The sequence below is a fragment of the Meleagris gallopavo genome, chromosome 2 (assembly GCF_000146605.3).
Source record: "Meleagris gallopavo isolate NT-WF06-2002-E0010 breed Aviagen turkey brand Nicholas breeding stock chromosome 2, Turkey_5.1, whole genome shotgun sequence".
In the NCBI taxonomy this organism is placed as follows: domain Eukaryota; kingdom Metazoa; phylum Chordata; class Aves; order Galliformes; family Phasianidae; genus Meleagris; species Meleagris gallopavo.
The window spans coordinates 7,374,975-7,397,896 of record NC_015012.2 but is presented as its reverse complement, the minus strand read 5'-3'; the positions used below and the strand labels follow the sequence as shown (position 1 = coordinate 7,397,896).

The following is a 22,922-nucleotide window of genomic DNA, read 5'->3' as shown; positions in this document are numbered from 1 at the left end:
TTTTTTTTCCTCTTAGACAGGATAACCCAACAGTACACAAGGATCACCACTGGTAATTTAAGAGCAGAATACATGCCATAGCATGCCTGAACAGAGAATACTTAAACTGCAGCTTATGCTGCAGTTAGTTTGTTACAGCCCTTTTGCTGTTGGAGATATTTGCAGTTGCATACAGCTTCCTCACCACATACCAACACCTCCTACCTCCTTAGATTCTGCAATGTCGTCACAGTTAAATGCTGTGACAGCAGAACTCCTTGCCTTACATTAAGTACAAGGAAAATCAATGTGCTATCAGTCCAGGAATCAGAAGAAACAAAACAAAAAATCTGAAACAAAACCCTTTTGAGAAAAACAGGAAATAATAAGGTATGAGTGAACACAGCTGCAAATGTGTTTGTGGTTCAATTTCATACACACAGGAAACTCCTACGAAGTTATTCTAAACTGATAGTACATTAGAAGTGGGCCTCTCTCAATATTTCCCACCACTTTAAACTTATTTCTGGGGTTGTGTTAGAAGTTTTTCCCTGTATTTTTACACTGCATTTCTTCTACCCTCCTACTGGCTGATCCCAAGTCATGAATGCTGGAAGCAAAGTTCCGAGTGCTTCAGAGAACTGTGCACTTTACTCTTAACCTGTGTCTCATCCCCCCTTACAAAATTAAGTGACTGGCAGAGTGGCAGTCAACAGCAAAACCATAATTTTGTGCATTAGTTGCAGAAACATATTTTGCCTGTGACCAAGTGAACCTAAAAGAGATGCACAGATACACAGCCTTGTATATGTGATGGCCTTGGGAATGAACAGAATTAAACATCTCTGAAGAATAAAGCGCAGAAAGTAACAATGTGAAAAGAAAAGCATGTTGAGATAATGTCTCATTGAAAACCAGCACAGGTGAGAATACATTCTGATATCACTTAATTCACATACCTGGAACATATCTGTGTTGCTGTCATGGGTATATTCAACTACTACTGTCTGGGCCCGAGACAAAGTGTAAGATATGCTGTGTTGGTCCTTATTGCTTATTGCCTGTGGAAAGAAAAGAAATTACTGCACCAGTGAACAATAAATCTACTTAATACAGCGGCAATATAGCCAGGCTCTTTTCTGCTCAATGGACACATTAAGTCAGATGCTCATTAGTGACACACCTGTAGTTAGACTTGACAAAAACCAGTCCTCACCATTAAAAAAAGCTGTAGGATTGATTCAGCAACAGACCAAACTGGTCTCTTTACCGCACGCTGCCACAAAATAAATGTAATCAAGATGGATTATTAGTCATGCTTAATATTAAAGCACAGCTGGCTTTGACACAAAGAATAAAACTGAGTGCAAAGGCTGAAACTCAATTCAGCCTGAACTTCTTAACAGCAAAGTGATAAAAATTTACAGACTTCATTCTATTTAAAAAAAAAAAAAACAACATATCTAAGTTCATTTTAAAATCACTGATGATTAATAAGCCACACGGACAAAGAAGTTACAAGGAGTGCTAGTAACTCTTACCTAGTTTACACATGCTGAGGCAAAGTAGCCTAGGCTTCAGTTAGTTTAGATTTTCATTCTAGAGATTTATGCAATCTCTATGTTATGCATAAGCAAAACTAAAACTATTTGAACAAACAAACTTCTGTGAAGTGCTTCCAGGTAGCACTTATTATTTGAAGACCATAAACTATCAGCAAAGATAAGTATTAAACTAGGAATCAATATTTCTAAGCACTGAATTATTTTCAGAATCAAATATTTTACTATATTGAATTTGTCCAAGGGCCTGATCTTGCACATACTGGATCTCTCTAAATAACTAGATAAGAATGTTTATGCATTCTTGAATTCCACTGGTATTAGTGGAACTGATCTGCTTCTTACTACTGAACATAATTGCACATACACGGAAACACCACAATAAAGTAGTATTTCATGGTAATACCTTACCTATAATAGCCTGAGTTTTGACATGAAGTACAACTCAACTTCAGGATTTAGGCCATTTCTTCACTGCTTCTTAAAGGGAACTCTGAACTTGGTTACCAGCCATAAAAAAATGTGCCCTGCCAAACCACCTGTCCTCATCTTCAGGGAACTCCTACCCACTGGACTGAGTAGGAAGTACAAACAGAGCTTTGATCAAGGATCATTTCAAAAGCAGCTTTATACAAAGCAAGCTTAGCCCAAAAGCATGAATGAGTGCAAACACAGGAAGTTTGAAACAAATGTCTGTAGCAAATTTGGAGGGAAAACTAAATAAAAGGTTTTACATGACAAGACTGGGTCTTGAATGTTCGTGTTTCAAAAACAAGCATTTTTCATTCTGGATACGTCAAAGACTGTGAATGGTTTCTTGCTAAACCTGACAGGTACCAAAAATCCTTGAATAAATATGAATCATTCTTTTCACAGTCAGAACTTCATGCTTTTTTTATTTTCATCTCAGCATGGATTTCACTGAATTCTTTAGACAGCACCAGGAGAAACAAGACTTAATCACACAAATCCTAGAATCTTTCCAAGTGGAAAGGACCCTTAGAGGCCATCTAATCCAACACCCCTGCAATGAACAGGGACTCCTACAGCTCCATCAGATGCTCAGAGACCTGTCCAGCCTGACCTCAAATATCTCCAGGGACAGGACACCACCACCTCCCTGGGCAACCCCTGTCAGTGCCTCACCATACTTACTGTAAAAAGACTTCCTTATATCCAATCCATACATCCCCTCTTTTAGTTTGAAATCATTTTCCCTTGTCCTATTACAACAGACCCTGCTAAAGAGTCTGTTGCCTGTTGACCAATACAAAAGTGTTGTTGGATATCTCAGCCTTCTTCTTGTCCATTGTTAATAGCCTGCCTCATCAGACAGGGTATACCATCCTGAACTTTCCTTTTCCAGTCTGCATACCTATAGAAGCCTTTCTTATTCAAATCCAGTTCCAGTTGCACTTTGGCCTTCCTGACACCAACCCTACACACCTAGCAGTATCCCTATACTCCTCCTAGTTACCTGTCCTGCCTCCACTGCTTGTGCATTTTCTTCTTGCTCTCCAGTTTGATCACGTCACAGTTCAGTCATGCTGGCCTATTGCCTTCCTTTTCTGCCTTCCTACACCCAGTGATAGAGAGCTCTTATGCATACAGGAAAGCTTCCTTTAAGACCAGACTGGTCTGTTCCACTCTCTTACCCTTGAGAACAGATTCCCAGAGAGTTTTGTTAAGTAGCTACTTGAAGAAATAGAATTTGGCTTTCCTAAAATTAAGCTTCCAGATTTTACTCTTTGCCTGTTTGATATCCCTTGAAAGTAAACTTCACCACTGCATGGTCACTACAGTCCAGGCAGCCCCCTGTCCTGATGTCACCCATCAGCTCACTTGCATTGGTAAGCAACTGGTCCGCACTGCATCCCCCGGTGAGGCTATGACTTGGCTAATCAAGCTTACCTTTGCTGCTTGAGGGGTACAGGCAATATGCACAGTGCTAGGTTTCACCCCGTTTGCTTTGGGCCTTTTAAATAAAGCAAATCTACTTTTTCTTCTTCCTCTATCTCCATTTGGGAGTGACCCATTGTACCTATAAAAGAAAGGATAGAAAAATAATGAAGTCCATATTTATGTACAACCACAAGAGGTGCAGACCTACAAAAAATTTCATTCTAAACACAAAGTCTTCTTAACTAGTACAGTATTAAAAAGTTACAGATCTCAAATTAGTTATACGTATTTAAATTAGAGAATAGGTAACTAAAGTACTGAAACATGCCTACAGAACCACAGCACATGCACTCAAAGACTGCAGAGCAAGGAATGCTCTCTAGATTCATCTCAGAACTACTATCAACAAGTAGAAAGGATTCATTTCAATGCTTGCTAGATAAAATATGAAAGGAGTCCAAGACACAGTATGAAAGTGAAAGGTAGCATGATCACATCACCTCTCACAGCAACCTGCAGAAAACTGCTTTGAGCAGGCCCTGAAATTCTACCTTCATTCTCACTTCCAGCAAATATAAACACTTACCCCAAAACGATCAATTCACCATACTTCACCGGTGCTTTTGATGGATGATTTTCTTGATCAGGAGAAAACATGAGCTTAGCTAGTGACTTCTTCTCAAACTTCAGGTCACTGATCAAGAGTTGTGGCACACTTTTTTCATTATTTCCTGTAAAAATAAAGAAAATGAAATGTAAGAGAGTCAAATCTATCAATTACACCAACCTGCACACTTATTTCTGGTCTTCCTGATACAGAAGGTACATTATTTTGCACCTGCTGCTTTCCCATGTTTTGGCTTTGCTTGAAATAACTTTAAAAAGATCACATGAAGACACATCAATTCAGGCTGTGCTGCCTGCAACAATTACACGAGCAGACAAGTGTTTTTAGAAAATTCCCATTCAGCCTTGATAAAACATTGTTTCCCTTTATGCTTTATTTTAGTATAATTTTAGTATAAATTGTATATAGCTTCACTTAGCATGTTTCGTTCAGCTATCAAGAAGCAGAATCTAATAAGGATTAAATTGAAAGGAAAAACAAGACTGGTGCATTAACCAAAGAGCTTCAAGTTGTCATGGAAAGCGTCTGATTCAGAGCTTTTTCCCAGACTGAAAAGTTCTGGGTTGGCAGATTGGAGAAAGTGGTCAGACAACTACATATTGAGTCTACCATATGAATTTGGGGCATGCAACGTGATCTCTGCCTGACCAGAGAGAGAAGTGATGCAAACAGCTCTTTGAAACAGATCTCCAGTAAAAATTATGATCAATTCTTTACGAGAGTGGTTTCCTGGAGTGTAATTTTTGGTCCTATTTTGTTTTCAGGATCACTTCATAGTACCATTCTTTACACCTTCTCATTAGGAACATTTCCAGACACTGACCCACCCCTACAAAGAGGAGGATGCTCCAGAGGAAGCGTACCCATCACAGCACTTGTTTCGTATCAAGTAAAGCCAACACTAGCCTGTTTGAAGCTTTCACTTAAAAGAAACAAGACTATTCCCTTGGTTCTTCCAGACCAAGCTTTCCTACGGACTCATAAAACCATTAAGCTTTTTAGTTCTGCATTTTTGGTACGGATTGTTAATATTCTGCCTTCCATTCAAACAAACATTTTTGGCCCACACAACATTTCTCACATCCTGTGATCTACTTTAATCATGACAATAATGTTGTATTTCTGCTTTCTTCTGCCTGGAAGTAGATATTACACAGAAAAGAAACCACTGTATCATTCTACCCTCTACCGTATGCCCTAGCAGAGAAGAAAATGTGACCATGGTTGCCATCCTGCTCACATTTGTTCAGCATCTGGAACAAAGACACCTTCAGTGACCTGATCTCTACCCCTAGTTCTCTTTGCTCCACCATGGGGAAACTTGGCCTTCAGTGGCCCTTCTCGAGCTAGCATTTCTCATTCAGCATAGGCAGACAAACCCCCACTTGCAACCTGCCACAACGTTATCTCAGAAATCAGTATATTCCTTAATGCCCTCAATATGTTCCTTTCTGCCCTCTTGAATGCTATCCCATGTACCCAGGAGGGCTTCACACAAACACACACATCTTACTATTCTCACAGCTTCTGCTGCGATGACTGCAGAACACAGCCAGAAGACTAAACCAAAACCTTTCATCTACCTTCATTCTTTTTTCCTCCATTTTTTTTCTCCTTGCTCTTGGCCTGAGTACTCTGGACTGTACAGTACTTGAAATTATAAGCTAAATAAAGCCTTCATTAAGCACACATGTAACGTTACCATAACATGTCCTGACCCACTGCTAGATGTACAAGTGCACTCTACAGCACTACCATGCAACATCTGTCTCCTGTCTGCTCTCCTGTATTTTCATTTTGTAATAAGCAGCATGTATTTTCATCAAATATTCCTACTTAAGTCAGTAGAAATCTATATCCTTATATTCATATACAGATAATTTTCTATGAAGTATTTGTACCACCAAATTCAGTATTTCAGCATTTGTTTTGCTGTAAAGTTTTCTTGCATTAGAGTTACTCATGTTGTCTTCAAAATCCAGTTTCTAATGATTTTATCTCCTCCCTACACAATTAACCTGTTTTCCTCTTGAATCTCCACAGCAGTCTTTTGTCCTCACTTCAGTCTTCTCCACATAGAAGTAATTTCAACTTGGTCGTCACATATTCACATGCAGCACTTCACATCTCTTTGTGAAAGTACACACTGTCTGTCCTTTGAATTAACATTTAACAACTGAGAAGAAGCACTATGAAATCTGTTATGCCATCTATTAGCAAACAGCACAGGAGTAGTAAATACTATCAAAAAAGATAGAAAAAGACTTGATACCCATCCTACTCTACATTCCTCAAAAAAAAAAAAAGAGCTCATCAATTCACACAGAGAGAGGGAGGAGGCAAGCATTAAAAATAATTTTAATCTCTAACATCAGTGCAAAAAACTTCCCCAGCTGAGTGAACAACTTCATGGAAAGCTAAAGAAACAAAAGGCATCTCCAAGTCAGGCAGCTTCTGAGTCTTGGTAAAAGTAATTGCACATGAACAATGAAGGGAGACTCTACTTGAAAGCACCACCCAAATTGGTGGCCAGTGACCTCTTCTTAAGAGCTGACAGAGCAGAAATTAAAAAGGGAGAGAAGCTCACGTGCCTGCCTTTAGCTGTGCAACAAGTCTTAATACAAGAAAGCGTCAAGCATCTGACACTCAGCTCCCACTAATGCTCTTTCCTTTGTTGTTGTTTCACATTTAAATAAACCCAGCCAGGTTTATTCTAGGAGCAGCACATACAGAGGAAACCCACTTCTTATTTGACTCGATGAAGGTCCCAAAAATGTAAATTTAGAGCTCCAAGTAATACAACAGCTTGCTTCTACATTTTTCAAAAACATGGATTGAATGGTGGAACTTGATTTTTTTCTCAAGTACATCAGAACCTCCACAGGCTGCACAAATCACTCTTCTAACTACTAACACAGTAACTTCAGTTCAGGCACATACTAAATTCAGAGACCTTAAGCAATTCAATGCAATGTACAATTCAATTCAATGCTACTTCTCACACTATGATCTGCCCAATGCGCTGTACTCAAAACAAAGACATTTTACCCTCTGGAAATAATAAATGCTGATCACGTTCTTCCAATGAGGTTCACAAGACTACTCCAGTTGCAACTCATAGCAGATGAGTCGATTAGGCCACAGGATAACAACCCCACTTCTGAAACAGAGAAGGCCTGTGGATCTTTTAAAGCTGGATACAGCATACAGGAACTTATAGAACAGAATGCTCTTGAGCTGTTCCAGAAAAAAATCACTAAGTTTTACAGTAATGGGTCTTTTGTTCTTACAGAATGATCTGCCTGGCTTTTATTTCTAGAATACTACATCAGACTTCATGGAAGTGCTATGAAAAGCTAATTAAATACATCAAGAAGTCAACCTGGTGCTGTAGTACCCAAATACAACTGAGCAACTGGCTGCTTGAACTGAAGACAAGCAAGTCAGCTTTTTGCCATGACCTTTAATTTGGAAGTGGGGTATCTGTCCATCAGTGGATTTGTCATCATTGGGGTAGTCCCAAACAAGAGACTATTCTAAAATTCCTTCAACATCCTTGAACACAGCCTTCCTTTATATAATTAAAGAGATTTTGCGAGTAAAGCAACTTCCACACAGAAAAAAAATATGATGGGTACCAGTTGGCATCTTTCAGTCTTAAAGCAGGAAAATAGAAGAGGAAGAACTCATAAACAACGCTTTGTTGTTCTTAAAACTGGTTCCTCTGTAGCCAGGAGAAAGACTGTGGAAGGTAACTTGCACCTTTTTGTTCTTAAATACTCACTTGAGTCACACAGGGTAAAGGTTGCTACTGCAGAAAGCAAGCCACATATTTCTGACAACATTTGTATGGAAGGAAAAGCCTTATCATTGTCCTCTGTCCTGTGACATTCAAAAACCAATCTCTGAATCTGGAGACAGACCTAGCAAGCCATGTGCTGCTGCAGCATGTAATAATGAACAGACTCAGACTCACTAAGCACTGCAAATCTAACATGCCTTCAGCCACTTAGAGACATACATATATCAGTTCAAGTCCAACTGAACATCAGGATCTGTGCCAGGAATGTCAGGGTTGTGGTCAACAGCTCTTTGTCCAGGTGGAGGCTGGGCACAAGTCCCTCAGCAGTCCACCTTGGGACTGGCACTCTTTAACTTCCTTATCAGTGACAGACAATGGCATTGAGTGCACCCTCAGCAAGTTTGCTGAGCAGTGCAGTTGACACAACAGAAGGAAGGGATGCCACTGACTTGAAAAGTGGGCCCATATGAACCTAATGATGTTCAACAAGGCCAAGTGCAAGGTGTTGTACTTGGGTTGGGGCAAAGCATACAGCCTGGGAAAAGAACTCACTAAGAAGAGTCCTACAGAGAAGGCTTGACCTGCCTCAGCAGGTGGGTTGGAGCTTGATGATCTTTAGATCCCTTCCAACCTAAGCCACTCTATGATCTGACATTTGTCTTCACTTATTACCTCAAGGTTTAAGCCTCTGAGCACATGAAAACAGAGCAGAAGCAAGTTACAAGAGTCTACTTTCTCTGAACAAACCATTTCCAGTGGGGAACCCAGAGATGTAATGAATTTTGGTTGAACTACCAGCTTTAACTTACCAGCTATGTTCAATCGTTCCACTGTCTTTTCTGATCATGAGACTACATTCATAATTAGTCTGTACTGGCTTCTATAGAGAGCCTTCCAATCCTGTTTGCACTGGGAGCACCTTGTGAATAAGCTTGCTATTTAGTAGACCAAGAACGGTTTTTAAAACTGCAGCAAGAATACTAGTATCTCAATGGTTAAAATGGGGTGGGGGGAGGGGAGAACATAAATTCAATGAGCCCAAGCAGAGATTCATTAAACACTCTGCTGTGAGCTAAAAATACTAGAATAAAAGTCTCTTTGTAATAAATTACCATCATTTTCTAAACACAGAGCCAGCATTATAGGCTGTTAGCAACTGTAGCTAGTGCCAGACTAGCCCTTTTCTAAAATACTGCATTAAAAAAAAAAAAACACTCTCACTATATAAAAAGAAGTCCTCTGTCAATGAGGAAATTAAAAATATGCTGATTCAGATGCAAAAGATGAATATTTTTCCATTTTTATATTATCATTACGTTCTGTATCTACATATTCTAGGGTATGGGTTTTTTTTTTTCCTTACAGAAATAAAGCACAAGACAGCTTAGCTACTCATTTTTTATACAGTTTGCTATTTGTAGTTCTCCATTTACAACCCTTGCAACTGTCTTATGCAGCTCTTCACTCAGCAGTTCTGCTTTAAGTCAGGGAGGATACGGACAAAACCCAACTCTTCTCACAGGTATGCAGTGATGGAAATAGGAGGCAACAAATAGGCTGCAAACACAGGAAATTATGATGAGCAATTAGAGGTAAAAAAAAAAAAGTCCTGAGCAGCTGCAAGACCTCCATTGCTGGAAATATTGAAACCTCAGCAGCACACGGCCCTGAATAACCTGATCTAGGGTTGCCCCAAGTAGACAGTAGAGAGACTGGAGCACACAACCTCCCAGCCTAATTCCAGTCCTAGAACTCCATTTTAGGAAACCCAGCACCTTCTCAAGAGCCAACTAAAGCACAAGTGCTCCTTAACCCTTCAAAGATAAACCCTGACTTGTATATTTAAAGGACTGGAACATCAAAGTTAAGGTAACCATGACACTAGAAGTCTGTGTATAATACTTGTCCCTCAAGATGAAGATACTTGCAAGTGGAAAAGAACGGAGAGGCAATAAGCAAATGGAGAGAGATAAAAGAACCAATCTCCAGCAGACCATCTCCTTCTTGATTAGAAGTTCCATGGAGTCGAGGCTGCTGGATTTGGAAACACAGTTGTTAGCACAGTAGTTTACAGCACTACACACAAAATAGCTGGAGTAGCAGCACATTTTGGATCATCACATAGAATCACTCTGCATGAGTGGCTCATTTCTCAGTCTTGAAACATCAGTACCTTCACAAATTGTCATGGTTCAAAGTGACTGCCTGTTTTCTGAAACAGAGATGTTCTTGTCTTTGGAATTAGTGTCACTTAACTGATACTGATAATGCCCCTACTCTTCTATGTGAGCAGCAAGGAATCGGTTCCTTGCACTACTATGGCTCTGAGGGCAGGCAAAGATTGGGAAATCACTTTCTTGTATGAGATGGTTAAATCATCACTGTGAAGTTACCCTCCTTCAACTGACTTCTTTTTAAAAGCTTCTATTCATTTATTTTTTTTACTGGAACATCTGCCTGGGTAAAAGAGCAGATAAGTCACAGGAGAGTTTCGTGTTTATAAGCTATAGTTTCCACTCTTCGCCCAGTTCCCAGTTAAAAACAAGCTCATGTTTCCTTCACACACATACCTGGAACTTTAGGTTCAGCAAGTTTGATTATATTTCACTTTCTAGATCAGTCAGATTCTTTCTACAGCACTGCAGATGCATGGGAAAGGTACTGCAAAACAGCTGTTAAGTATTCAAGTTGCACTGTCACTTCAGATCAGTAGTGCTATTTTTCCTTTCTACAGTAGGGTCATTAATTTTCTCTTCCTTTCTAGGAAAAGAAATGCCTAAGCACCTAAAAAAAAGTGTAGAAAAAGCCTCAAGAGCATGGAAATTTAGCCCAGACCAGCTTTTGAATGACTTCTTCTTTCCTTACACTATATTGTCTCTGAATAAGCTTAGTCATCCACTATATACACAAGAGCATTTTATGATACAAAAGCACTGAAAAGACAACAAGGCCGAATCCTGAAATGAGGCAGCAGCCTCTCCCACTTCGGATACCAAGCACAAAACAGTGCAAACAACCGTCTGCTGCTCTGTCTTGAAAACATCAGTGAAGTCTCAATGCAGGGATTTTTCATTCTCCTAAACAGAATGAAAGCATCTTTTTATCACCAGCATCTGCTGTTGATAGACTGGTAATCCTGGAAACATGTCATACAAGAGTCTTAGCACGTGGAAAAAAAACGTATTGCCTATAGACAACTCCAAAAGGGCATTAATTTGATACACAAGAGCATATCTACTGCTTTGCACCAAAACTACAGCCAACCCTTTCCAGTGAAAGAAACAGCAATTTAGTTGGGTTGCCACACAGTGTGCTGCCTCAAGTGCTGTTTTCATCACAGAGGCAAACCAAAGCAGCTCTTAGCAATTTTATGAAGCTCAGAAACAATACTGAGAGTACAAGCACTTGTTCAGGCAAACATTTTAGAACAAGGCTTCTATTATAGGTGTCTATAGGAAAACTTGTACTTTATGACGGTGCTCAAAAATCACATTCTTCTTCAGAAGATGGAAAATCTGTCTAAGTACAGTGGCCTGATTTCAATCAGACCTCCGCTACCTTCAGCTCCGTTATTCTGAATTGCCATTGATGGGATCAGAGCAGGGTCAGGCATATTAAAACTGAAGGAGTTATATAACAGCTAATGATCCACCTCAACAGTTTGACAAAAATCAATTCTGAAAATATTCTCAAAAAAAAGAAATCCAGCATTTTTTCAGTTACGAAAAGTAACAGCTGATCCTCCCCTGAGGAAACCATGATATCCTCCTACAGATTATAACTGATGTAATTCAGATTGTGTGTGGGAAGCTGAAAACATTTGTCTTTTAGCACAGGGTGGCTATTTTAAAGCTGTCACTGCAATATTATCCATAACCTTAATTAGCAAGAAAAGGCTCTTTACCAGTTAAACTGGTGCCTTTCCACGCACCCTTACCACCCATGTGCACCAAGTCAGCTGTCAGAAACCAGCGACAAAGCATAAAAGCTCAAACAATGTTCACTTACTGGTTACTTTAAAAAAAAAAAACGACTTTCCTTTCTTAATACTCTCAGCACTAGGGTAACTAACTGCAGGATGCACTGGCTGTGTTGGCTGAGCCACCAGACAAAAGTTATTTGTACAGGCTACTTACAAAGACCAGCCTGCAGATTGGTTGTGCTCGCACTGTGACAGTTACTACACACTCTGTATAAAATTAAAAAGGGAGTTTTTATCTTTATTTGAAAATCTGGGTATGAAATCATTTATACAAGCCATAAAACAGTACAATAGGCATGCTGATAAAACAGTGTTATGTGCTCATTAACCACGGCACTATCTATTTATATCTTCAGAGTGCTTGGTGAAAGTAGAAGCAGGAAATGAAAAACTTTGTACAGTGCCAGTATGAAGTGGCAGAAGTAAGGTCTAATGGTTTGACACAGAACTCTGCACTCAGGATCCCTTAGAATCCCCACTCTTTACTGCCTTCAGACAAATTACACACTATTACCTCAAAAATAAGTAGTCTCAACGCTCACAGCAATTCAGTGAGCGCAGCACAACTTCCCTATACAGATTAAGAGTTTATACCAAAATATAGGTGTTCCATTTTTAAAAGGACCATTACACAAACAGATGGAGCTTGTTATACCTTGATGGTTGAGCACAGGAGGATCTACTGTACAACGCACCTGAAGTAGCTGAGAACCCTGCACTTGCACAAAACCACAATGACATCTTGCTCCACAGACCTGAACATTACTGTTTTGCTTTCTGAGCTTCTGACTTCCTGACGAGGCAGTTTGTGTACCAAAGCAGCAGCTAAACAGATGCTTGTATTACACTAAAGCTTTTCCACACAGCCCATCATTTCACCTCGCAAACATTAGAGTTACAATTGCACTGAAGCCTCTTTTGGTTTAGGCAACAGTGACATTTAACAGCTCTGTGAGAAATCCCCCATGGTACAATTTCATAATAGGCATCTTGCTCTGCTCCTGCAATGAAAAGCAACTGACTCCTTCTGAACAAGCAGCACTTTGAGCATCTCTTCCTATTCAAGGTGGGGAAGCAGCCCACAAACATTGCCTGCTCTCAGATTTCCCCTCAGCCACATCACCAAACTGGCTTTCAGGTGCCTTCTGGAGAACCATGCAACTGAGGAGGCTATTACAGAAGACTGAAACAACACAACGTTAGAACATACAAGAGATGGCACACAGGGAACTTACCAGTATTCTTCTGTTCTTTCAAGATTTCTACTCCGTGGAGAAGAAAAAAAATCTTGTATCTTGTTTAAAAGACAGACAAAATCCACCAACTTAAATCCCAGCAACTGCCAGACTGAGTGCCTCTGCTGTGTGCTTTTACTTCGGCAGTGGGTAAGCATTCTGACTAAACAGAGGCTGGCCCTGCCTTACGTCAGCTAGGTAAACACCACCGTGCTGCGCACCATTGGCTGAAGTCACAGCCTGCATCCTGCTTGTCATGCCATAAATTCATCACTCTCCAGCCCCAAAAAGGAAAAAAGGAACTAGAGGGTGTGTTGAAAGCTATCCTGCAGCCCAGTTCCCCCAGCAGTTCTTCAGTTTAGGCTCTCTGAGAATCACTGTTCTATTTCCTTCACAGCTCCTCTTACATAACTGTACCCGTGCATGCTATACCTTTCTTTTTTATTTAAATCAGCAGTTATTAGCCCAGCTAGCTTTTCTCACCTCCTACACAAAGCAATTTCTTAATACACTAAGAATTAAAACAGAAGAAAGTCTTCAGGTATTGCCAGCCTGGTTTTTGCTACTAGTAGTCCTGGATGCACAACGTTCCTGCACATAGCTGCTTTTGGATACTGGACTCATCTGGTCAATGATGCTGCAACAGCTTGTTCCTACAGGATGCACATCCAGAAAGGTAAATCTGCATGCACCAGATCAGGTTCTGAAATCACTGCATCAAGCCAGTGGGTCGGATCATTTAAATGCCTGAAGTGTAAAACGGTGATTGAGTTACAACAGCTTCCAAGTCACTACCTTGCAGAACTGATCATACCAACCTTCTTCCTCTTCTGCAAGATCCAGTGCAGCAGCTAAACATTTACATCAAGTTTTAAAATGTAGTTGTGATGAACTAAGCTGTTACACAGTTACCCTGCCTCGAATGAGGCGTACTCAGGCTGATGACTGGCATAACCAAATCTACAGTTGGCTGCGCTACAGAATCATAGAATGGCCAGGGTTGGAAGGGACCTCAAGGATCACGAATCTCCAACCCTCTGCCACATGCAGGGCCACCAACCTCCCCATCTAATACTAGACCAGGCTGCCCAGGGCCCCACTCAATCTGGCCTTGAACACCTCCAGGGATGGGACATCCACAGCCTCTTTGGGCAGCTGTTCCAGCACCTCACCTCTCTCTCTCTGTAAAGAGCTTCCCCCTGACATCCATTCTAAATCTTCCCTCCCTCAACTAAAACCATTTCGCCTTGTCCTGCAGTTATCTACCCTTTCAAAGAGTTGGTTCCCCTCCTGTTTGTAGGCTCCCTTTAGGCATTGAAAGGCTGCAGTGAGGTCACCCCGCAGCCTTCTTTTCTCCAGGCTGAACAAGCCCAGCTCCCTCGGCCTGTCATCGTAGGGGAGGTGCTGCAGCCCCCTGATCATCTTCGTGGCTCTCCTCTGGACCCTCTCCAACAGCTCCCTGTCTTTCTTGTACTGGGGGCTCCAGACCTGGATACAGCACTGCAGATGAGGCCTCACAAGAGCAGAGTGGAGAGGGACAATCACCTCCCTGTCCCTGCTGGCAACCCCTCTTCTGATGGAGCCCAGGATTCCATTTGCTTTCTTTCTGAGCTGCAAGAGCACACTGCTGGCTCATGTTAAGTTTTTCCATCCACCAGGCCCCCCAGGCTGCTGATATTTTTGTTCAAAAGAGTTGGTGGATTTTGTCTGTCTTTCAAACAAGTTTGTTGATGATATTTCTGCTGCTTTTTCTAATAGCATACTGCACCACTGCAATTTTGCAAACACAGCTTCATGGATTGGTTTACTTGATCTGCTTCACAGCAAAGCTGTCTGCATTTTCAAAAGTTGTTTTACTCACTTTGTTTTTCAGCTGGATCTGTTTCCCAATTCAGCTCACAGCACGGCTGTGCAAACAGCTGCACCAGCAGAACTGAAGGCATGATGGGGAGGTGCATTAGATGGGAGCACCCAGAGCTAACCGCTGCCAAACTAGCTTTTGGTTCATAATGCTGTGATGCAGCACACGTTGCAACTCCATATCTGTAAGCTTCACTGCTGAGAATGAGGTTAATGCTTAGGTTCTTTTCCTCTCTCCTCCACCTGTACTCCACAGCTAACCTTCCTCAAAGTAATACTGTAAGGCTGTGCTGGTCTTGTCATCTGAAAAACTAAACTTCAGAACTCCCTGCCATAGGGATATTCTGGATAATAAAACCGTTTGGAGGCTCAACCATGCTCCCTCCCACCCTATCATGGATTACTAAGCACAGCAGAAGTGACTGACTCATAATCACCAAGCACAGAGGAGCACTTTATAGAAACATCAATGTGCAAATTCTATCATTCCCACTTTGCTCTCGGCTTCTGGCCACCAAAGAGCACATGCTGCTCAATACTGATCTCAGATGGCATGGCCATTATCACAGCTCTCAGATTACCAAGCTGATAAAGCGATTAAAAAAAAAAAAATCAACACAGACTCCAACTATTTTAACTCAAATTAGTTTCTTAAATCCATTTGTGAGTTAACTCTGTAAACAAGCTGCACCAATGCCAGTGACAAGATCAGAACCTTCCAAGTGAATCTCATCAGTAAAGGCAGCAACTCATAGAGCCACATTTTGAGGTTCAAACTTGGTCCCCCTCCCATTCCGCTGCCAAGATCAGTACTCTCACTCTTCTGGTGCACAAGCTTAGCTTTTCCAGAGAAAAGAAATGAAGTAAAGCCTTCAAAAGGCACCTTGCATTATGGTGGAAGAGCTGTCTAATCCCAATCACCTTCAAGTATTTTACACTTTGCCCTGGCCCTTATAAGGCTAAGAGCTTTAATATTAATGACGGCTGTTTAAAAAACAAACAAGCAATCCCTAAAACATCATAACTGCATTAGCATCACTACACATACAGGCATGGCAACAAAAAATACAGAGGTGCTCTGTAGCAGTGCATTCATTTAACTGCAGTGATCAGTTACATTGACATGAACATTTCTAGATTGGATTACTTTTCTCACAAAGGTCACAAGGCTTAAGTAGCACTGTTTCAAAAGAGTTCAGTCTGAAAAGTAGAACTTAATGTTAATTGGCTTCCAGGAGCTTTATTTTATTTCTTAATTTAAACAGAGCCCGGGTTAATAAACCTGTGGATTACCTTATGCTGCAGCCATAAAAGGTGGAGAATGAGCAACTGCAGCATTGGATATATCTTCTGCTTGGTCAACCCAGCTTCCCACATGTGACAATCCCCATTAACTTCCCTACATCCCACCTACCCCCCCATTATCTATGATCTATCCCATTCCTGAGGATAGTCTGCTAGCAGCCATACCCTTCACAATCCTTTTTTCACAGCTAATCATGCTCTAACTTAAAGCAGGGGGCTATCTGGGTTTATTTTACTCCAGCACACTTAAGTGGCCAGACAAAAACCTAGAACAAAAGTTCTAAAATACTATTTGCTTGCCTGTGCTTATTCATAGCCATGCTCTTCTCTCCTCTGTTCTTGACTCCTATTAAGAGAAGGTCTAATGATTTCTACTTCAGATAAGAACTGTGCTCTGCTTCAAGGATTGGAAGCAAATGCCTTATGTGTGCTCTCACCAGGCATGCTCTGACTTCCCCCGAAAAAGAGATGCTGCCAACCATGCTTGATCAAAACAATGAAACCTGCAGCTCAAGATATCACTGCTAATTTCATGAAGTGATGCTTAAATGCAGGGGAGGTTCTTTTCTTGAAGTTGTTAAAGAAAAAGGGCTGTAATCGTCATGTTCTTCTATCTGACTCACAAAGCAGATGCTGTACAGTTTGATATAATTACGTGATTCCACATGACATTCAAAATGAGCTTTAAGAGGAATGTACTTCTACCTGTACCAGTTAAAAAAGACAGAAGACTTGAAGATATGGATAAAGGGCAATGCTATGTCCACTAACATGTGGACAACTGAGAAAGAAGAGTAGCAAATGTCTTATCCCAGAGTTCACCTGATCAGTATCCTAATGCTTCAAGAAAGACATTTTAAACACACAACTGTTGATAATTTTTTTTTTTTAAGTAAATAGACAGGGAGTGAAATTAAAGCCCAACAGAGGATAAATGCTCAAAATCAATTGCACATAAGATAACGAGGAAAAAGGGACTACAGGAAACAGTATGAGCAAAAACTTGGAAGAACAAGGTCTGTAGCAGTCCCAAGGGGAAATAGATTCATCACTGAATGCCAAACATGCACTATACACCACCTTACCTCTGTTTCCCATGGAGTCAGAGTCTGAGCTATGACCAGAGCTGATGATACTCCAAAAAAGACAGTTCCCATGCACTGGAAAGTATTGGCTCCATTACGGGTATACAGGGTAAAAAGAAAGGATGGAAGATTACTGCCTTACCAGTCCCATTAATCTTTCATTGTGTTACGCCACACGTAATCTCTGCGCGAGGAATTCCCATGTTATATAGTTAATAAAGTCATACTACAGTGTTTTAAGGAGATTAAGGGGTGAAAGCAGCCTGAAGCCAAGAACATGCTAATTAGAGTATACAATAGAAACGTTAATCGAGTAATCTGCAGGAAGAGGAGGAGGGAAGGAAATGACCTAATTCCCTGCACTACTGAGTGGTGCCTAATGGCAAGAAGAAAATTCTTTCAAGGGCCAAGCAAACAAAGGTCCATTGTTAGAGTTTTCAGAGAAGAATGCTTTGCTCTATCTCATGCTGTTTTAACGTGAAGGATAGATGGTACAGCTTTATGTACCATACTGACCACTTCTGGAAGGGGTCAGGAGAGGATAATTAGATTTGCAGGACAGTAAGTAAAAGAGTCCCAAATAGAATCTCAAGTTAAGGCACATCAAACTCTCCTTCCAAAAAGATCTGCCATCTCTACAACGTTGGTCATCCAACAGCCATGGTGTGTCTTAGGCAACTGTGGAGCAATCCATTGCTGAACCTGCAAGAACCTAGTCTAGTCACAGAAGCTATAAATTACACTGCAAGAAGCATTTCCCATGGCTTGAGTCATCCTTAGCCATTGGATGAACATAGCACACACCTCTTATGAAGTCCTGTTCCACTCTTAGAGATTTGTGCGCCTCCTCCTGAGGTGAACTGAGAAAGCCCTTCGTTGATTTAAGTACAGCACGTTACCATCAATGCATATTCCATCTTGCAGACCAAAAGCATAACTGGCCCACTGTCTCAAGGCTGGTTTCTATTTTAGCAGGCACATGTGGCCTTTGGCATTCTATCCGTTCAGTACCTCCAAATTCCTGCTGGGGAGAGACCCCACCAAAAAGAGTGCATTCTAGATTACTCATCGTTGGACTGAGAACGTATTTCACAGTTAATCTTACTGTAAGCTGAAGGAACCTCCAGCAGTACTGAAGAAACATCTGCAGGTTGGCAGGACTATTGACAAAACAGTCAGTCAAGAATTAATCCTAGTTCTAATTCTACACTGATTCTAGATGGAGTGATATGATGTAAAATATAATAACAAAAGCTAACTCCGAAAGTTTCCAATGATATCAACAATATTTTCTGTCTGAGATTCAAAACAAGAGAATCCTACGAGATTTTAAATTCAGGTCTCCCTCAAATAAGCCATCTGGTACTACAGGTTTGTCACCTTTACCCTTCTTCATTATGCACCAAAAATCAGAACAATGCCTGTATGTTTCCAAAAGGCTGAGTCAATCTCTTTCTTATGAGGAACTTCACAGAATCACAGGATAATCCAGGACCCCAGAATGTCATTTAGTCCAACCTCCTGCTCAGAGCAGAAGCTCATTTCCCCGATGTCAAGTTATTACAGCAAGAGACTGTGAGCTTTAAGCATGAAATGGCCCCTCAAGACATGCCTTCCCTTGGGAAACAGGAAAAGCATATTGAATGGCAGAGAACTGCAGATGAAAGAAGACTTCCAAACCAATCTGGAGCTTCATCTTTGTTGACAGCCTTCCTATGCTAGTTTGTTTCACCATTTGCCTGAAGCAAAATGTTTAGCAAGAACTACTGCAGAGAGCTCACTGTAGACACACCAAAGATTGTGTGGGCTAATTATGCATTTGAAAGGATGAGAGCCACAACATCCCTTCAATATCACTTCAAGAAAAGTTCGTTCCATGTAACTGCGCAAGCATCGGCATCACAGAACTTTATTCACAGCAATCATTGCTCAAATAAGACATTTTGGATTTTACCTGCTCTTGAGACAGTCCTTCGTCTGGCCTCTCAAGAATGGTCTGAAATATCTGAAGTACCAGATTCCCAAAATCCAAGGCAGAGAAGTTAATACTGAAGAGAACATTACTTTCCCAAAAGGTCAAACTCGTGTAAGCAATTTGCTAAGTCAGAAGCATACAGATGTTGTTGCACTGGGCTTCTATCCAAGAAAGTAACCTCGAGGGGTCTTTTTTGGTTTTTGTTTTGTTTTTTAATTCTCCAGGAATATTTCTGGACATTGAAAACCTTGCAAACTAAATGCCATACCTGCAAATCCAATTAACATTGGCTACAGACAAGTACTTCCTCAAAGAACTTTGTGAGTTGTGAGTTCTTTGAAGAGCAGAACTTGGATTCACTGAACTTCAGGTATTAGTTTCTCTAGATTAAGAAACAGAGTCCCAATTCAAATTCATTTCCACTATGTATTTTTCCTGCTTGCAAAACTTAAAGGTACCTGCTAGTAGGACTAGCTGAACCTGCAATACCTGTAAGTTTTCATTCCCACGAAGTGAGATCGTTCGATCAGAGACTTCTTCAGAGAAAGTTAAGAGAGCATGTTGCTAGAAGCGTTCACACATCTTTACTTCACTTTTAGTATGAAAAAAACCATTTCATATAGACCAAAAATAGACAAAAGTATTCAGTTATGGAAATTCAGCTATGAGATGTTGGCTCTCCAAACTCACTTTCAAGCAAATCTTAGGAAGGACAGAGTTTAAAAACTATTTAGTACAGTTTCTATTCAACTCCCACATTACAAAAATTACTATCTTAAAACAAGGCATATACTTTTCCACTTTGAGAAGTTGTAAAGTATGAAAGTCAAGTTCATCCAATAGTTTCTCTCCGCTTTATTCTTAATTTCTCACCACCCTGTTATTACACTCCTGACACTCAGCATTTCAACTGTAAGTTCATTTGTTGTTCTAGTAAAACAAACAACAAACAGACATGTTGGATAATCTCCATCTTGCACAAGAACATCCCAAGTTTGTAGTTCATGCATGAACATTTGGTAACTTACAGCTAATTGATGTACAATCTTGCTCTATTCCTCCTTCTCTTCAAGCTTCAAACAGCCTTCGTGTAAGGTACAAAACACATCTCTTCCTAAACATATCACCTCCAGCATTTACATATAAAAGCGTGTGACCTACATACCTCTGGGTGGATGTCAGAGGTCTGCCTACCCCCTATAAGCCCAGCATCAATGTTCCACAGTGACCTGACAGAACATACTGCAGCCCCACGCACAAGTTAAATGGCTAGTTGGGCTGCAGTTTCCCATATTTCTGACATTCAAGCATGTCTTTCTAGGAATATTTTAAATCACGTCATATGAGATCAGGTGCAGAAGAAAGGATACATTAAGCAAGGATCTGAGAGAAAAGACTTGGTTTCTTCACGCATATAAGTTTCTAATAACACTGTATTTCAGTATTTCCAAATACATTAAAAGCTGTATCTCAACAAATAAGGTTAGAAAGCTTGTATGCTAACACCTGTAGCTATACATAAACACAAAACTAATTTTATGAACTTATTTTCTTGTTACTATCCTTCCACAGCCAGCAATGCAAACAGACCAAGTTTCCAGTTTCTGCACCTCCTCATGTTTCTTTGGATCACTTACCAGTTCCCACTTTGTAATGGCTCAGAGAAAAAAACCTCATGCTATTTGATAATACATTTTTTTCCTCCTTATCTATATTTAAGGAGGAGCAATACTTCACTTCCTGCACTTCTAATCCAATTTGGCTAAGAGGTTTGCTGCTTATAAAAATAGGCAGTTGCACTCAAGAGGATGCAACAGCCATTCGTTCACCTCACATGGGCACTAACACTTAGCAATACGCAGGTCATTCTCCAGTACTGGTAAGAAGTCAGTGCTAGGGATTCCTTCCCTAAATTTTACCCTTAGGTTGAGATAGGAATCCAGTGCACTGTCCACATGTACAAAGCAAGAGCTGGTAGGTGCTCTGGATTCTTTTCTACCACTCTCAGTGCAGCAACAATTCAAGCACAACTTTGCAGAGGGACAGAGCATAGAGAGGAACAAAACCTTCAAGCTTTTTCTTGAAATTTCAACAAGAAAGCAAGAAAATACTATTACAGCAATGATGGTATGGTGGGAATAGCTGTGGCCTCAAAAACACAACCATTAAAGTATTATGGATAGTCTTTTGAGATAGAACTTCTGGTACTACTGTGCATATTCTCACAAAAAAAAAAAAAGACCAAACAATGACTAAACCAAAGAGATTGAGAGCAGAAATCATTCTTCTACAAGCACTTAAGTGACTTTGACCTGACAGTATAGCTCTTAGTTGTGTTTAACACTTGAATGTGGAGATACCTTGAAACTTTCAACTATAACTCAAGTTTACGATTGACTACCTACAAAGAAAAATGTGACTGTCAAATAAAAGAAACTATCCAGCTGAATAAGGCAAGTGCTTTCTTTTTGAGTTAGCACACTCACCAGCAAGTCCTCAAAAGGCAAAATATTTTCAAGCGTTTTCAGGCAGGACCTGTTTTTCAGAAGCACCCAGAACACCTTCCAGCAGTAGTCAGTGTGCACTCATTGCTACACAGCACCAACCATTCAGCAGGTAGCTTCGTGGCCTGCCCTTGCGTTTACCGGGGTGGCCAGTCACGTCACTCACTCTAATGAAATTACATTCGTGAGATAGCAATTTGACTCTTCTTAATTCTACCAGTGAGGAAGGTGCTCCTGGAGACAAACAAGTTCTTCTTTGATCATCTGAAGACAGTGGAATTCTGTCTGAAAGCAAACATACAACAAGCGGCCTAGAAACTGGTAATATTTGTAGGACTGAGATTTGGGGGACACAAGCTCAGTATATTTCTCATCATCCAATGCAGGTTTACTTATTTCCCACAAAATGTTTTCAAGCAACACAACTCCAGAAAGTCTTCTGGAAAAAACAAAAAACCCAAACCCACAAGAAATGCATGTTAAAGCTGCATCCTAGCTAAGACTCTGAATCCCTGTGGATACTTCAAAAATGCCTGAAGAAGCCTCACACCAGCTGCAGTTGAGCAGTTACAGATTAGCCTACAGATCTGCATGAGCTCATACATGAAAGAAAACTCTTTTACATCTCTTTACCTTTTCATGCATTTCTCAGACACGCAGAGACAAATGCAGAATACCTTACACTGGCAAATTCACTTCTAGCAATGGCTTTGGTTTTTACAGGTCATTTTTAACTGGTAACAGTTGACACAGCTGTACTTTACAGAGTTTGGAAATAATTTTGTACGGCTTACAGCAACCGGTCATTTACAAACCAAAATGATTTGTTAATATACTACAGACTTCTTCCTTCCTGAACCTTGAGAAACAGCTCGAGAGAAAACTCAACTTTGACCCTGTGTGCACCTCAGAAATTCATATCAGCATCTGATATGTTATTGCTTGGGCATCTGTTCTCAAGTATACCAAAGAAACCTTAAGTCCTTTTCAAGCATTAGCTTTTTTTAGTACAGAAGTGCTATTTACTTGCCCTTTAATAGCCAGCTGTTTAAGTACAGACTGATTAATTGCCAGAAATCTGGCTCTTCAGAAATAACTCTTTG

General features: G+C 40.5%; 1 protein-coding gene across 3 annotated transcripts in view; it reads right to left on the bottom strand.

The window, feature by feature from the left end:
- PELI1 (pellino E3 ubiquitin protein ligase 1) overlaps positions 1-22,922 on the bottom strand; it is a 48,006-nt gene that overhangs the window by 4,770 nt on the left and 20,314 nt on the right. For 2 of the 3 annotated variants that reach the window (XM_010706455.3, XM_010706454.3), the window contains exons 2-4: positions 4,030-4,174; positions 3,453-3,582; positions 939-1,040 (exon numbers count right to left, since the gene is read on the bottom strand). In XM_010706455.3, the coding sequence (XP_010704757.1) occupies positions 939-1,040; positions 3,453-3,582; positions 4,030-4,100 (303 nt within the window). In that variant the 5' untranslated portion in view covers positions 4,101-4,174. Of the gene's footprint in view, positions 1-938; positions 1,041-3,452; positions 3,583-4,029; positions 4,175-13,090; positions 13,229-22,922 lie in introns of those variants that run through there. The other variant, XM_003203691.4, reaches the window with a different exon arrangement.